The sequence below is a fragment of the Amblyomma maculatum genome, chromosome 10 (genome assembly GCF_055883805.1).
Source record: "Amblyomma maculatum isolate TAMU_Amacu chromosome 10, ASM5588380v1, whole genome shotgun sequence".
NCBI lineage: Eukaryota > Metazoa > Arthropoda > Arachnida > Ixodida > Ixodidae > Amblyomma > Amblyomma maculatum.
The window spans coordinates 23,594,684-23,612,393 of NC_139353.1; the positions used below are offsets into that span (position 1 = coordinate 23,594,684).

Genomic DNA, 17,710 nt, shown 5'->3' on the forward strand with positions numbered 1-17,710 from the left:
TCCACAGCATATTCTAATGGAATCTGATCCAGATCATACCTGAAAGGCCTTCTAGTTTTCTGCGTTTTCCTCAATCGAAGCTTAATTTTGGCAACAAGAAGCTGATGATCGGTGCCACAATCGGCCCCAGGCCTTGTTTTTACTGCTTGTATAGCGCTTCTCCATCTCTGTCGGCAAATAATATAATCGATCTGATTCCTGTACAGACCGTCCGGTGAAATCCATGTGTACAGGCGCCTCTTGTGCTGTTGAAAATGAGTATTCGCTATGGTCAGGTTGTTTTCTTGACAGAACTCTACTAGCCTCTGCCCAGCTTCATTTGGCTCACCAAGACCGAACTTGCCTGTAATTCCGGATATTTCTTCACTCCCGACCTTAGCATTCCAGTCTCCTATGAGAAAAACGACGTCTGATGATGGGGTGCGGTCTAAAAGGCATTGTAGGTCCGCATAAAATCTCTCAACGTCAGCTTCTTCAGCAGCAGTGGTCGGTGCATAGACTTGGATAACTGTTATGTTGAAAGGGTGACCTTGGATCCGAAGTGAAATCATTCGGTCGTTTTTGGGGTTGTACCCTAGCACTGCTTTGCCCATTCTTCTGTTTACTATGAGAGCGACCCCATTCCTTCTCTTGGATTCGTGCCCACAATAAAAGACATAATGGTCGCCGGAGTTAAATTCTCCCATTCCGGTCCACTTGAGCTCGCTGATACCCAAGATATCAATGTTCAATCTGTCCATTTCTCGCTTGACGATATCCAGTTTACCTTGCGTCATAGACCTTACATTCCATGTTGCTATGTGATATATCTCCTTGCAACATCGGACTTTCCGGTCGCTTCCCGACACATCCACAACTGAGCGTCCTTTTGGCTTTAGCCCAGCCGCTTCATTCGTCCTGGAGCTACTAGGAATCGCCCTTTGTTCATCCCCAGTAACATGTGGGACGCCTTCCAACCTGGGGGGCTCATCTTCCGGCGCCATATCGATAATGGTATTGTGACTGGCCATTGGGTTTTCTTGGCAGGAATTACTGGAGTGGGTTGCCATTACCTTCTCCAGTGAATCACATTTTGTCAGAACTCTCTGCCGTGACCTGTCTATCGTGGGTGGCCCTACACAGCAGAGCTCACGACTTCATCGAGTTTCGCAAGCCCCTCCGCCACGACAAGGCAGTGATCCATGAAGGGGGTGACTGTAGTAGTGAATATAATTTCTGAAAAAAGAAATCATATCTTTATTTGCTAATTTTCATTTCAGTTAATTTCATTATAATTGATGATTTGTTGACTCTTTCAATGCCATGCCCAAGTATACTCAGGCAGACCGTTGTACAAGCACCCTTGCCACACCAGAATATACTTGTGTTGCATCGTCTGCGCACTCCTTGCAATGTTCGATTTCACTATGATTCATAAAAGAAAATTTTAGCTGGCCCAATCATCTTTGGAGCATTTCTTAATAAAACATTGTTGTTTTTTTCGTACTTTCATATAAGAGAATGTGACAATGTTTTGTTTGCTGTGGTGGCTCGTGGCAGCTTGATTATTAAAACCCAGCATTTAAGAAGCAGGTCTTTCATTATACAATATGGCACTCAGAGGGTTGTTAATGCTCTTGGGCTGTTACAGAACCTATTAAAGCAGTTGCGAGCTTCTAATAAGCTGAATAGATCTATAATGTATTGTTGTGGTTGTCTCGAATATTTTCACTTATGTCTCTCTCCGTTTTTCAGGAAAGAGATAAGCTAGTCTTTACGCGGACAGTCATATTTGAGCTTGTGCAAGCGCTCAAATTCAAGTCTGCCATTCCAGATGAAAATTTGCTTGTTCTTGTACAGGTAAAGTTTGTAATTCCTTCACATTCTTTCACACTTTGCAGTTAAGAAGTTTTCTAACTGTTGTTGAAAATCTGCTTCTGGTCTTCAGTTTGTCCTTCAAGATACTGGAGGGATCTTGTCTCCGAATGTGATTGTTGAAGACATTCTGATCCCTCAAGACCTACAGAACACTGTAAGTTTAGTAAATTAAAGCGCATTTTTGAGTAAAGCAATGCACAAATCTCTCTTCAATGCTTTTCACTTTCAGTACAACACGGGAGCAAGTGAATGTATGCGACAAAATCTCAACGAGGTGCTGGAGTTTGTGGCTGATGTTCACGCACTTATACGGATCAAGGTGAAGTATGCAAAACTACTTCCAGTTTGGTTCCAGCACTGAGCTTCATGCTCACTCAGCTTGTGTATATTGTAGCATGTTACTGGACATGCATATTAATGAAAGAACCAATCGAAAAATTAAAATTGCTTACAATTTGTTATTTCAGATAGTGCTTATGTTTTGTTAACTGTTACATTATGGGTTTTGTTGCTTTTAATTGCTAGGTGTGTCTAGATTGTTGCTAGTTGTTAGTTGTTGCCAGATTGTTTACTGTGGGTGCTACTGCAGCTGCCACTAATTTGTGAATGGCCCTGTGTGCTTTCTGACCACGAGCAGCACAGGTTTGGAGCACCTGGGCATGTTCTCTTTATGTGCTCATTTCTTTTGCTTTGTCTGACCGACATACATTAGCTTTAGTCTCCCATCCATCATTTGTTTCATAGCACAGGCAGAATCATTGCAATAGTTTTACTGGACAGAAGAAGAAAGAAAAGGCATGATTGCATGACCCTACCAGAGTTTTCTATAAATTCTGCCTGTGACGCTAGTGCTAGGATGTCTAAATGCCTCAAACTGTGACATAGCTTCGTGACTTAGCTGTGCCTTCACAATCAGATTTACTTAGACAGTGCATTACACTGTGGGCTGATTTGGTTGCCTTCAAAGCAGTAGCATGCTTTCACTGTCCTAGTTCACACTATAATATTGAAATGCCTGTCTTTGGAACTAACTGCGCCGGCTCGGAATTTAATTCACTGTAGTAGTCGGAAAATTGCTTTGTGTGCTGTGAAGACAATCATGAAAGGTACGGAGTTTGGTACTACTCGTTCTTCTTCTTCTCATTACTGTCTTTGGCATTGAAGTTACACGCAGAAATCCTTAAGTTATGCTTTCATTCGCATTTATGTGTGCTCTATAACTGATCTTTAAGCTCTTTTTTACATTATTTACACTCCCCTAGCTCAGTTTCTAAAACGATATCAGTCATAAAAAGGCCAGAGACAAAGTGATGTCTGTCAATGAGCCGGACGTGTTCTAACATCAAGCTTGGTATATAATAGACAAAGTAAACTTTATAGTTAGGGCTCAAGGTTCTAGCCCGAATTGGCATTTGTTGGCACAATGATATTGTTTGCACCACTACATGACGGTCATTCATTGCAATTCTCTTTCCATGTTGGCAAAGAAAGCGAGGTTGCCTTGTGATTTTCTGTGGCCTTCTTTGACCTTTGCACAGAGCAACTTTCATGGTACGGCAAGTCGTCTCAACGAGGAAACCCTGGGAGGCCAGGTGAAAGCGGGCATGGCCCAGTACCTGGCCCTGGAAATCACCCGGGGAAATGGCAGGGACAACCGTGCCATCGGGAAGTACCTGCCATGGCTGTACCACCCACCCTCTTCACTACAGCAAGGGTATGTTGCCTGCCAAGTAAGACCACATAGAGCTTCTCTAAGAAAGCAGGAACAGAAGAAATGGGGGACATGGCATTGCGCGAATGTAATTTCATTTGCTAAAAGCTCAGTGTTGCGATTCATTTTGTCATGATAGAGGTTCAGTTAAGAAGTCAACAATGTTCAAACAGTGTCTTGGAGGCAGACAGTGCAAGGCCTGTAAACGTTAGGTTACTAGGCCAAGGACACTGCCTTCGCATGCAGTAAATGTCACTCGGAGCTGCTGGTTAGTTCACCTTAGGGCTGCTGTCTGCTAGGCCATTGTTCTTGGCAATGCAATTGTCGATTCAAGCATCACAAGTTTTCTGTTTGTTTGTTTTTTTGTCTGAAGGGTTTTCAGAGGCCACTGTAGGTTTACTTTTCACTGGCATAGCTGATGGGTGTGTTACATGTAGTACTTGCTTCAGGGAGAGCAAGCCATGTTATGCAAGGATGATGTGAAAACAATAAAATACAGCTAACATTGTTACTTTACCTTGTAAAAGGAGCACAGTTGTGTAAAAATGGGCAAGATGAATAAGGCTATCAGAGAGCTGGGGGAAGAAGTAAAGATTCACAGGGGTAGGTTCAATTGTGGTCAGCTGAAGGTTCCATGGAGGAGAAGGTTTTCTGTAGTAGATGTAACCAAGGTGTTATGATGATGATGACTGATGATATCGGATAGCCTTAGTGGCTGCTGGAGCTATTCAAAGCTCTCGGGTGTGCAGTTGAAGCAAGTGGCATGCTGTACAGGCCCAAGGAGTTCATAGACTGCGTGGCCCACATCCGGCTGCTGTCGTGGCTCCTGGTCGGGGCCCTAATGCACAGTGCCCTGCTAGGCAACACTGCAAACCTGGTGTGCCAACCCATCCCCCTGGAAGCCAATGGCCACATAGCTGACCACATTCAAGTCATCCTGGCTGGCTTTGCCGAGCAGTCCAAGGCAAGGGCCACCATTGGGCTGTGTTCTAACAGTTTTTAAAGCGAAAGTTTTGCAGCTCCGCATGTCTGATAACTTGATCTTCAAGTGACCTTGACAGATAATGCACCTTTCCCTTCTTATAAACCAATTTACAATTGAAACGGAAGTCCCACTAAATTCGACCTTCAAGTGACCTTGGCCTAATTAAGTGTGGGTGTCCACGATTTCGTGGTGTTCACCCAAAAATATGCTGTGCATTCCTTTCCCCAAAACCTAACATAAATAGGGAGACAGCCCTGTGTTAAAGGCCCACCAGATGGCTGAAATTACTCTGTAGCCCTCCACTACAGGACCTCTTTCCACTTTCCTCCCTTCCCTCAAGTCTGACACATACTGTGCCTTTCTTTATAAATAAATGTACAGTTTACAAGAAAAAATATAGAAATATGGTCTTGACCTGGTTAGGTCACTTAGGTGTAGGTGGCCACCATTTCGTGGTGTCCACCCAAAAGTATAAGGTGCCTTTCTTTCCCCAAAACATAATACAAGTAAAAATTATGAAAAAAAAACAGCATATTGAAAAGGCAGTGTTAAAGAGGCTATCACTGCAGCACCCACAGTTTTTGCTCTATTGCTAGGTTCAGGCTATGCTTAACTCTTTCGTTACCAGGGAAAAAAGGCTGTTTTTCATAGGTTTCCAACAAAAAAATCTTCGGGGGCGAAAAAATCAGTTGGATGGGAATAAAAAATCTGAATTTACAAGATAATAACTCTTGAAGAAATTAGTAAAACAATTTCTAGAGCATACAAAATGTTTTAAAAAACCTTCCTTGAAACTTGTCAGCAAAATCTTAAAATTATAACGCAGATGTGTTTGGAGGTACAAATGTTTTCCTTATACTAACCGAAACAGGCTAATTTCAGCCCTCAATTTGAAATAAATCTTGCTCATGAAAAAGAAATGAGAAGCACAATTTTTATTTACTTAAGTAAAGTTTAATAACAATAATATAAAACTATTCTTCATTTCAACTGCGATTGCTTTTGGGAATGCCAGAAAAAATTACAGAAACAAAGAGTATAGCCATCAACATTTGTGATGAACCCTTGATATAAAAATTAGAAACAAAACGTGGTGAAGTCAAATAAAATACGCAGAGCTTCTAGTTTACTAAAAGCATATTCACAAAGCATTCAATGGCATTACTGCCGCTGACACAAGGTGGACGAATGCGCGAGTTTCGACGATACACAGACGCGAAAGCGAGCCTGCCACTGCGAGTTTGCTGAACCACAGCATTTTGTGGATGCTTCATCGCATAGTCCTCACAATCCCTGCAGTAAAGCATCCTCGAACAGCGGCGGGGCGAATAGTAGTCCCAAAAATTGAGGAATCAGTCACCGTGAATCTGAAATTTCAGGTGGTCATATACCTTAGCTCAAAGAAGCATAGCCTCGCATAGCATCGCATAGCCTCGAAAAAGTCTGACTAATCGAGCATATTCGAAAAATTAGCAATTGAAATATTTTTTTTCGGTCACTGTAAATGCATGCTTGTTGGTGTGCAGGCATGGGGCATTTAGAACTACCGCGGAGAAAAACAGTTTGAAGAAGTCCGTTGTTTTGGCAAATCTTGTAAGGTTGATGCTCGGAGCTATATTTGGCCCAAACAAAATCCTTCTTTGCAATGGCTGAACGGCATCTCTTCATTTGTTGCCGAGGCACTACGGATGACAGTCATGACATATTTTCGTCAAATTAACGAGCTCCAAGGAAGAACGAACAAATGATAAGCGGAAACTGAAACATACGCGTGCGTAGCCACCAATATTCTGGGCTGTCATCTTCTGGGCCACTGCTGCTAACAGCATCAACAACTCTGCTCCAGAGCCAACAAATTCGCCTGAAACAGTTTCTTTGTGAGCGAGCGCTATTCCCAAGGTTGATGCTATGTTCAAAGCGGTCCACGCCAAAACCTGAACTTCAAAGGCGTTTGAAAAAAGGCCACCACATGAAAAAGAAATACAAAACGGATTGAAAACAAAAATATAGTGCCTGAAGTTCAAACTAGATGGCGCGGCAAGTCCGTTATGGCATTGGGTGCTCGAAATTTGAACTTAGAGTTTTTCGATCACCATTGATCGAATCATAGTGGCATGGTAACGAAAGAGCTAAACCCACAGAATTTTTTACACAGGAAAAAACGGCGTAGAAATGGGGCAAGGACTAAGCGATTCCTTTTGTCATTCTTCATTCATGCTATCCAAGTACTGGTTCTGACTAACTAAGCTGAACCTGCACTGTCGCAAGAGCACAGGTTTCATATTTTAAGCTCACGAACTGGTGATGTGAAGTGAAAAACAGACTTTAAAGATGAGGTTTAGGAGGGAGGAAGAAGTCTTCAATCTAGGAACATGACCTGAGGAAGCTTTTCATCAGTAAGGCCTGTCATCATTTTATCACATGGCACAACTAGCTTTTTTCTTAAGGAAACACAGACTTCTGTAATTTGCATGCCAAAGTAATCTGTAATTTGTGTTTGTCTTTCAGGCTTCTGTCCTCCACATGTCATCGCTGTTTCATGCATTCATTCTCTGTCAGGCAAGTGTATTTCATATTTCACGGAATGTTTTATTAATGCATTGCATTCAGTATTTTCAATAATTGTGGTTTTAATTATTTCTTCAAATGCGGTGAACACTTTTTAAAAAGTTAAAAAAAGTTAAGGCTGCAAAATTATATCAGCACCTAGAGCCTTTTAATGTACAAACTGGTGCAGAGGTCAAGTTTGCTTTTTTTGTGCAGTTCTCTCTACCAGAGGTAGCCCTGATACAATTAATTATAAATTAATTATAAAGGGCATTGGGTCAAAATGCTTGAGCAACGTATATTGTTTCATGCACATTTACTGCATTTCTTCTCGAGCAAGATATCTTTAACGAAGCTGCTTGTAATTCCTGTTCTGTTTGTAAAATTTGTCATCTAAACTGCACCATCATAAGATCATCCCTGGTGGGCAAGTTCTGATTGAGGGAGAGTTGTTCAGTTTGACACTAGAGGCTAGGTCTTCTGTGTTAGTCATTTGATTAATCTTAAGTGTGAGCATCTAGTTAAGGAAGTAATATTTAGTCTGAAAAGAATACCATACTTTCCAGTGTATAACATGCACCTCTCATATTTAGAGGCTTTCAACCAAAAATTTGGTATGTAAGGCGCACCTCAATATACTCAAGTTAGAGCAACAAGACATGACTATTCATGCTTTCTTGACCATCGCGTGCTAGTTGCCTGAAAGAAAAATCGTTACGTGTGAATGATAGTAAAAAAAGAGGCAACACTCATGCGCAAAAAAAACTCTCACAGTGAGAGCAAAAACACTTCATTATTACTCAAAGCCTTGAACGAGGCTTCATCTTGGGATGCTTTTGCCCAAGATTAGGTGAAAAAAGGACTTATGAGTGCAAAGAGGATGCCTATGTCCTCTTTGCGCTCATAATCAGTGTGCTGATCATCCCTGCACTAGGGTACTTTGACACAAGCAGCAAAGCACACGTAGGAAGTAAAAAACATACATGCAATAGCCACCAAACAGTGTTGTAAATAACAACTGGAAAAGTGAGTCTGCTTGCCCTGGTTTGTCTTGGCAGTTTGGGAAGGGTGAGTAGCGCGGACGTCGCCATATTTTGCCATTCTGCCTGTGAGACGACCATAAGTATTGTAATTGTAGAAGTCACTACTGCTACTGTTTCATGATAAAGTTCGGCTATGAAAATTACGCAAATGGAAAAAAAAAAGAATGCACGAAAAATGCACTACCGAAATTTTCGTGAAAAAAACAGCGCCTTATACACCGGAAGACATGGTATGCACATGGTGGCAATTTGTAAATGGAGCACTTCTTCAGCTTATCCAAAATGTTGCAGGGCAAATTTCCTACTGAGTGTTGAACTTTTATTGCAGCTATGGACCATGTATTGTGAACACATGGTGTCACTGAACCCTCCGGGCAGCGAACAGAGCCAGCTGTGTACCCTGACGCTGACGGACTTCTGGATCAAGATTACACCGGGCATTCTCCAACTTGTGTGCCATTCCAAAGTGGCAAGTGTTCTCCTGCTCTGTGTAAACTGGACACAATGCACCGCTGGGTGCCTTTCCTGCTCACTAATGAACTCAGCTGCTCCCTTCGCAGCATCTTTAATTCGTTTTTGTTTTCTTTTATTCTCTTCCTCCACAGGTGACAATACATGTTTGTACAGTTAATTGAGTGCAAGGTCAGTTGTTATGCTTGTGGGAGCAGCTTGCTTGGAATTTATGAGTGAAAAATTTACTCCTGACGGCAAATTTATCCAGTGTACATGCACTCTCAGCTACAGAGGAGAGAGGATTCATTGTGAAACAGTCCTGGGGCATACACTGCACTTAACATTGACTGGTCACAGTGCTACATTGTGACAAAAGTGGAAGGCAGCCAAGTGTCTTCAGTGCTTATTTAGACAGAGTTGGGTGTGTAGCTTTACAGGTGAATTATCCTTTTTGAAGCGAGGCTAACCAATGGTCACTAAAGGTAACAAAATTAGATTTAGACAGAGTTGGGTGTGTAGCTTTACAGGTGAATTATCCTTTTTGAAGCGAGGCTAACCAATGGTCACTAAAGGTAACAAAATTAGATTCCAAGAGAAGGAAAGCGTAGCACGGGGCAGCAAAAAATTAGGTGGGAGGATAATGTTAGGAAGTTTGCAGGGGTCAAGTGGATGCAGCTGGTACAGTACCAGGTTAATTGGAGTAATACGGGAGAGGCCTTCGCCCTGCGGTGGTATAGTCTGGCTGATGATAATTATGATGATGATAGATGACAGTAGGCAGCACAATTCGCACTATCACTTTTTGCCCTAGGAAAAAAGTGTAAAGTCAGGTAGATACTATCTTATTTTTCATTTTGTACTGAATCCGTTATTTTCAGTTTCCACAGTGCCACACTTTTGCATAATAATAATAATAATAATAATAATTATTATTATTATTATTATTATTATTATTATTATTATTATTATTATTATTATTATTATTATTATTATTATTATTATTATTTCATTTTCTTTTTTTTGTGTGTGCTGCAGCACAAAGACCACATGGTTGTTCCTGCGCACATTAAATAAATATTGATTGATTGATTGATTGATTGATGATTATTATTATTGCCACTTAGTACAAAACTTATTCCTATAAGCGATTGAGCTTAAAAGGCACAATGGCTGCTGCAGTGTTTGTAAATTATTAGTCACTGGTTTATTTTTTATTTTCCGTATCACTGCAAAGGCTGTAGAGAGAGTCTCACATTTCCATATGCAACAATTAGTGATGATCAGGCAGCGTCAAAGTCTCAGAGCTTCTCATATATATACACAGGGTGCTAATTTGCATTTTGGTTCAGTTTATAGGATTTAACATACCAAACCAACTCAGACCTTGAGGGTCGCCATAGTGGAGGGCTGCGGATAATTTTGAACGGCTTGGGTTCTTCAACACGCGGTCGGTAACATTGCATAGTACATAGCCGCCTTGCATTTCACCTGCATCAAAACACAGCTGCCAGGGCGAGGGTTGAATCTGTGTCTTCGGGACCAATAGTCGTGCACTATAACCCCTGAGCCACCGCAGTTAGACCTGTCTATATTTCGTCATAGCTCGTCCTCTTTTACAAAAGCAATGGGATTGTAGTAGTAGTAGTAGTCGTCGTACTTGTGGAATTTAGGCGGTGTGCTTGCTACAGCTGCTCACTGAGACATGTGACGGTAGGAAATAGATAGCAGTAAGTTTCAGCACGAGTGAAAAGTCAGCCAATGAATGTGATTCTGGAGTAAGTTAGTTGATTACTTATCATATAGTTATTTAAGCATGATACAGGTAAGTTCTGCGGCCCTAGAAGGAGGGGCGCTGTAAAAGGAGGCTGGAAAGCAGGACTGAATCGGCATGAGTAGGCATGAAAGGACATTGCAGTGCTATAGTATATACTTGTCGCATTCCAAAATGCTTGATAACTATTTATGCCTCTCTTTCACTGTCCCGCCATGGTGGTGCATTGGTTAGGGTGCTCAACTCCTGAGCCGAAAAATTCGGGATTGAATTGTGGCCACGGCGGCCGCTTTTTGATACAGACGAAAAACAAGACGCCTGTGTGATGCCAGTGCAGGTTAAAGAACCTTAGGTGGTAAATTTCTGGAGCCCCCCACTACGGCGCCTCTCATTGCCTGAGTCGCTTTGGGATGTTAAACCCCATAAACCAAACCAAACCATTCTTTTCTCTCATAGGAGTTTGTTCTTGCAAAACTTGTGCTTCAGGTTTTAATATTTGTCTAAACAGTGCACACAAAAATCTTATATTCCTTGTCAGCGGTTGGGAAGAGGGGGCATATTTTTACCTGAGCTGGCTTTTTAAATGTCTTTTCTGCTATTGGTGATTAAGGTAGTCTGCTGCGCATCAGTGTCACGGCTAAGGGGGGCTTGGCTCCCAAGCGCTTGAACAGAGAGCTCTGTGCCTGCATGACATGATTTCGGGAGAACATGTTTTTGAGCACAGCTTCTCAAGCTTGAGCACGCTTTTGCCAGCTTCTTCTTCCCACTCGCTTTTGTACATTTCGCTTTGGTGGTGACTGTGTCTTGTTGGGCTCCTCTCTCTCTCTCTTTCCCTCTACGCTTGTTTGCGCCCTCTCCCGGATGCTTGCAGGAAGGCCACTCTCAGGTGTGCACGCCATGTTTGTTGTCTTGCACTAGCCGGCGCTCTCCTGGTTGCGCGTTTTCTCATCCTGAGCTTTCTGCCGCACAGCAACTTACCTGCATTTGGTACTGCAAGAAGTAAAGTTAAAATGCTGCGTTTTTATTTCGAAATTGTCTTTATTTTCTGCTGTAATTATAAAATGTTTAAAAGTGTAACAAAATATATGTTGCAGCCGCCATGTAGACATTCATCCGCTGTGCATATGCAAAGAGAACGACAATCACAGGTTCCTCTCACACAGGTGTGGCACTTCAACGTCTCTGCGGCTGTTGCAATATATATTTTCTGGTAAACCATAGTCTGAGCCAGAGTTGTAGTCTGTATTTCCGACGTATGCACTATATGAGCGAGAAGAAAAAAAAGTTGCTTGTTTAAAATTTTGCAAAAGAGCTGCATTGCACCATAAAGCTGAAGCAGTGACGAGGAGACACCGAGCAATCACTTCATCCGAAAGAGGCGCTGGTAATAAACCGAAGTAGGTCTGCATTGATAGATTACTGCGTTCTAATTTCATATATATGCTATTTAGTTTTGCTGAAAATGTTATATATTCATGAGCTAAAAAAGATTAAAAGAAAATACGATACAGATGTCATAATCACCAGTCGTTTCTGCAGGTTTTTGCAGGCAGAGAGTAGTGACAGCAAAACAGCATTTTTGTGCACAAATCCCTAAAGACGGTGATGATGAAGCTCTTTCTTTTGCGACTGTGAATCAGTTGACAGAGAAAAAAAAAATGTTCAGTTTTAAATTCCAATTTCTCAGCTATAAATATGTCTGTTGATAAACAAACATTACCATTGCCAGAAAGTGGCAAAGACGGAAGACATTCTTGATAGCAAAAAGCTATTTATTTGGAAGCACGCCTAGCACTTGCTTTTAGCTACTTTCTCTCTAAGAAGTTCCAAAGTTTGCAGTAGGTAGTGCTACACAGATTTATGTTATAATTACATAACACACATTATCACATAACACTACCACATATTTTTATGAGTAGGACTCAGGTATGATTCAAAATGAATGGATGACCCTTGGCTCACTGGGCACCATCAAGGAGTGCATAGATGTTCAAAGTATGGCAAGTTAATGAGCAGCTGACAATGTTCTTCATTAATAGGCCTATAATGAAAACCATCCTAACTAACTTTGGGCTGCATGCTAATTTCTCAGTGCTTGCAACTTGCATGTATTGCAGTACTCTGGTGAAATGTACATTATTTGGATGTTTGCCATATTTGCAGTGTTTGTGGTTAACGTATAAAACATTTTTCTGACTTTTTTATTTATTTATTTTATTTTTTTTTTTTTTTACCTTTTTTCTTCATAGCTGGCAGAAATGGTGAGCCTGCATTTTTTGAGCTTGATGGAGGCACTGTTGGAATGCAACTCTACAGTCCTCGCAAGGGTGAGTGCAGTTTTATGCATGCGGCAAGCATAATTTAGTTCATTTCGTGTCATTTATTTTTTCTCTTAAAAGTTTGAAGGCATTACTAAATGGGGGAATGGGAGGTATGCTTAAAATTTAGACTGACGGCAGAGCATGAAGGAAATGAAGCAACACAGTAAAACAAAGCCTAAAAACAATTAATATAATCATGAACTACATTCTTGTTTTTACAGATACGAATTGCATTTTTGCACCTTGCTTTTGCAGCTCCTTCCGATGTGGACACCTGTGCTGTACAGCTATCAAGGACAGGTATGGAATTCTGTGAGCCTGTAGACATTGGCAACTCTGTTAGAAGCTGCATATGAATTGAAAAGTTATAGTCTAGCACTTTTTGCATGCAATGACGTCCATATCTTGGCACGCACATACTTTTTGTGCCCTTGGGCATTTGTGAGGTAATTTAAAATGTAACCATGGGTGCTCTGATTGTTTGTAGGAGCAATGCAGGTAAACGATCTCAAAAGTAGTGTTGTCTATGTTTTGCTTACCACTTTTGCTCAGTAATGTGCCATAAATGCACCCGAAAAAAATGAAACCTTCTTTTGGCAGTACTAATATGCCTATCCTTGTTTATTACTTACTGTTCTCATTACTATGCACAATCTTATATAGATGGCATGTTTAACCACATAATTTTGTTTTATTAGTGTCCAAAACTCTCCAAGCACTTGAAATGTCATCATATGCCTTCATATCCCTACTGATCAATTTGGCGCATTGTATTGAAGGGCACAGTTTATAAACAAGGCATACAGAATTATCTGTACCCCAGCGCGGTGGTGCAGTGGTTAGGGCTGTCGACTACTGTGCCCAAGGATGTGGGATCGAATCCCGGACATGGCGGCCGCTTTGCGATAGAGACGAAGAACTAGACACCCATGTGCTATGCGATGTCAGTGCACTTTAAGAACCCTGGGTAGTCGAGGTTTCTAGAGCCGTCCTCTATGATTTCTCTCATAGCCTGGGTCGCTTTGTGAGGTTAAACCTCGTAAACCAAGACCAAAACCTAACAAAATGGATCAGCTTTATGTTAAAGTTTAGATTCAGAGTTCATTTTCCAAAGTTTGCTAATGCAGACAGAGGTGAATAACAAGATTTTGCTCATGTTAGTGCCTCAGAAAAGGCCAAAGTTACAGTTGGACAGAACTAAAGTCAAAAATGAAGGAGCAAGTCCCCCTTAATGGGAGGCCCTTTAGCCAACGGCAACATCCTACTGACGTGGTATTAAGGTCAGTCGCTTTGCATCTGTCTGGTGTGCATCTACCGGAGGTTATGGCGATTGCAAAGCAGTTGACCATGATGTCATGGTAATAGGTCAGCATTATTGGTTGAAGTGACTGCTTTGAGAGAGGACTTTTCCAGGGTCATTCATGAGTTTTATCGAAATATAACATGACCTTATTATCCGAGCTGCCATTTGGAGATGGCAATGGTTCCCGTGTGCCTCGCTGCTGCAGTTGCCCAGCCAGTTGAAGGTGCGACTGCAGGCGTGCCTCGACTGGCTCCCACCGGTGCAGACACGGGAAGAGGCCACCTTTGTGAGCAGCAACTTCCTGAAGTGGCTACAACGAATCCAGTTCAAGATGGGCCAGATCGAACTGCAGTCCTCGGCCGCCACCCAGTTCTATTCGGTCTGAATCCTCCCTCGTGCGTCTTCCAGGGCCACCCAGCAGTTCAGTTCTGAGCATCTCATGCATTTTTATGGATATGAACGCTGCATAGCTAATGCGTTTTCTCAAAAGGCTGGTGGTGTGCACTCATGGAAATTTTGTTTCCATCATTAAAGAGCCAGCGCTGGGTGGACAGGGTTTAGCAATGAGAGGTCTTGATTGAATATAGAAAATAATGCTGAGACGACAAAATTTTTGCTGGTTCACTTCCTCTCCTAGGGTGATGTGACAAGAAATTAACTTTTCGGGCAACCTGCTACCGTGCTTGGCAAACTAGAGTAAGGACTAAGCAATAATGCACAATTTTTTTTTATCAATTACTAGAATAGCTGAAAGAACTGTTCTCATTTCAGTCACATTGTGCACTAAATGGCTCTTTTAAATCTTTGTCTTTTTAATCATTTATTTGACACTTCTTCCAAAAATTTTCTCCTAATACTAACAATGATGCCCATCATGTCTTCTTTTAAAAGCTGTATGTGTGCGACATATTTTCAAGGACAGCAAGGTTGCCATGCTGAAGGGAACATGAGCTAACATACCAGTTGGTCATGTGAGGGGAATACACTGTTATACTGCTCTAAACTATCAATTAGGCAGTGGTAGGTTGCAGGCTTGGTGCATCAGCCCATGGTATTTTTAAGGCAGTATGGTTACCTGCATCATTCTCCTTCTGCTGTTGAGTTGATGGGCATCTCTGACCATATCTGTTATTTATTTATTTTTTTTTTCTTTAATGCTGCACACACTTTTCATAAATGTGGGCTTCGTGGCCCTGGGCCCTCTGGCGTTGGCCATCGATGTGGGTCATCAGCTGATCTTCGTGTCGGGAAGCTTGCTACCACGAAGGCTTCGTCAGAGACGTTTTCCATACATTTTCCGTAGCTGTATGCATATAGGTAAGCAGGCTTTTCTCAATTAATGTTATTTCTGCTGCTAGTTTGTTCTGGTATGGACATGGCTATTAGATGTTACTGCTTGCGCTTTAAACACTAGAAACATTTTATAGGCTCACCTTATAAGCTTGACTGTTGAGGGCTGCCAGTTTTATGCATGTCTAGATGCGGTGACACCCGAGAGAGGAGCCGACGGACCACATGAGGGATCGAGATTGCCTTCACCAAGTGTTAACCGTAACCTCGTGGCTCCAACTTGGACTGAACCTAGGTGCAACAAGCGTCATGTGCTCGCTGGGCAAATACAGCGTGGACCGTAAAGTGCCAAATGTTACGCAAGGCATCTGTGAAGTGTGTTTTTTTATTAGTTGCTTATTGCAGCCTAGTCTGAGAGCTTGGCTAATTCAATCTTGTTCTTCCAATATAATTACCATGGACGTCAAGGGGAGGTTTGTTAAGGACTTCAAAATTACGCTCAAAGGCATAAAATCATGTGCTTACTTAGCACATCAGCTTGTACCAGGAAAAAGGTTACTACATGTCTGTTGCATCTGCAGAACAGTTCGGGGTTGTTTTGGCTGTTGAGAAGCCACTTTTTTAGGTCACCATCATAGTTGTAATTCTTTGCTTGCTCGAGCACTTCCTGTGCTCGAGCACGAGTGGTATGAAACGAAAGAAGAGAAGGCTACTACCCACACATCAAAGATGATAGGGAAATTTTTTTCTGTTAATAAATTTAAATGTGGAGCCAGTGTTCTGCAGAATGACAATTTCTATTTTACCTTTAGTCTTAGATTCCTTGGTGCATTATGTCAAAATACTGCATCCCCATCTCTCATCTTAACATCTTCCATGTTAACTTTTTCTTCATGCCAAAAAAAGTTTCACTTTAATGTTCGTATGACTTCATATATGGAGCGGTATTCATTTCTTTGTTGAGCCATACAAGCACAAACAGGGCAATGGCTGCATATATGAATTTGTGAACTTGCTGTGCAACTGCAGTGGTCAGATTAATTACTAAAATTAAAAATTTCGAAAATTAATGTTTTCTTATGCTTTTAAATCATAAAATTAGACTTAATAATATGGTTTCTTAGTGTGTTGTAATAAATTTTAAAGAACTCAAGGAACTTGCTGAAAAATTGTTATAGTTTGTGTGAAGTTAAGCTATGCCAGAGTAGGAGGAATACAGATCAAGAGAAAAAAAAAAAGCTTTTGCTTGACTACCTGTAGAAATGTATGTGCCATAGTGCATATTTTCTTGTTAAACAACTTTACTATTGCTGGCTGTTTTTGTTTGTTGTCAGTTGAGCCTTGGTGTATACACATTGTGTGTCAAATGTTGCAAAAATGTTACTGAGTGCAGCTATGCAAATGTTATTGTCATTTTGCTACTGTCAGTGCTGTTATGTGTCTTAGTTTTTGTGGTGGTTACACTAGCAGCTGTCATTTATGTATCAGTAAGGGCAGTTTTGCGCAAAAATAAACATCTAGGTGCTACATACAGAAGCTAATCTGCATTCTTTTAATGGGCGATTGTTGCGGAGAGCATTATTTGGCCTCTCAGGTGATTTGTTTCTGCACATTTCATAGCACTGAAAAATGATCTGCATAGTAAGTTGGGGGCCCGAAATATCTTTTGTTAAAATTGTTATGTCTGGCAAGCCGCCTAGGATCAGAAAGACGTTCCTTGACTATATTGAAAAATATTGTAAGACACCGCTTCAACAAATGTCTGTTCTTCCAGGATAACCTGGCACACAATGGGTGATGCTTCGAACAGAGGCGAGTGATGATGATGGTGGGTCTATACAGATGAAAGAGGTGAAAGTTCACGCTCTGCGCTCACATAAATGCCCCCGACAATTCCCCCCGGCCACCCTGGTCGCTGATTACAGAAAAAGGAACGGCGGGCATAGGGCTTCATACGCGAGACGTGGACGACGTCTTTGGAGCATCGACGCCGATCGGCAATGGTGTGTGACGGAACAATGCGATAGTTCACCAGAGACGTTTGTTGGAGTACGGTGTAAGGGCCAATGTAGTGATGAAGGAATTTTGCACACAGACCAGGAGTGCAGACTGGTGTTCACAGAAGAACTTCATCACCGGGGAAGGAGGGAGTACTGTGGTAATGGTCATATTGGGCTTTGCGTTCTTGTTGGGCGACTTCAGTGTTCAATCGAGCAAGTTGGCGACAGTGGGCCATATGAGTAGAAAACTGTTTGCCCAGAGATGCAGACGGATAGGTGGGAGCAGAAAAGAAACTGGTATCGAATACTGTGGATGGTTGACGGCCATAAACTAAAGAAAAAAGGGCTATAATCAGCAGTGTGCTGAAGGGCGGTATTGTAGGCGTTGGTGACGAGAAGTAAAATTTTGTCCTAGTTCCGATGGTCAGG

The 17,710-nt window shown here is 41.7% G+C and overlaps 1 protein-coding gene across 1 annotated transcript in view; it reads left to right on the forward strand.

Moving 5' to 3' along the window:
• unc79 (UNC-79 domain-containing protein) overlaps positions 1–16,805 on the forward strand; it is an 87,049-nt gene extending 70,244 nt beyond the window's left edge. Inside the window, exons 48-58 of the mRNA XM_084582231.1 lie at positions 1,735–1,839; positions 1,928–2,011; positions 2,087–2,176; positions 3,396–3,571; positions 4,343–4,532; positions 7,062–7,112; positions 8,472–8,616; positions 11,243–11,253; positions 12,617–12,694; positions 12,944–12,988; positions 14,197–16,805. Of these exons, the coding sequence (XP_084438357.1) occupies positions 1,735–1,839; positions 1,928–2,011; positions 2,087–2,176; positions 3,396–3,571; positions 4,343–4,532; positions 7,062–7,112; positions 8,472–8,616; positions 11,243–11,253; positions 12,617–12,694; positions 12,944–12,988; positions 14,197–14,376 (1,155 nt within the window). The 3' untranslated portion in view covers positions 14,377–16,805. The remainder of the gene's footprint in view (positions 1–1,734; positions 1,840–1,927; positions 2,012–2,086; positions 2,177–3,395; positions 3,572–4,342; positions 4,533–7,061; positions 7,113–8,471; positions 8,617–11,242; positions 11,254–12,616; positions 12,695–12,943; positions 12,989–14,196) is intronic.
• The last annotated feature ends 905 nt before the right edge of the window (positions 16,806–17,710 follow it).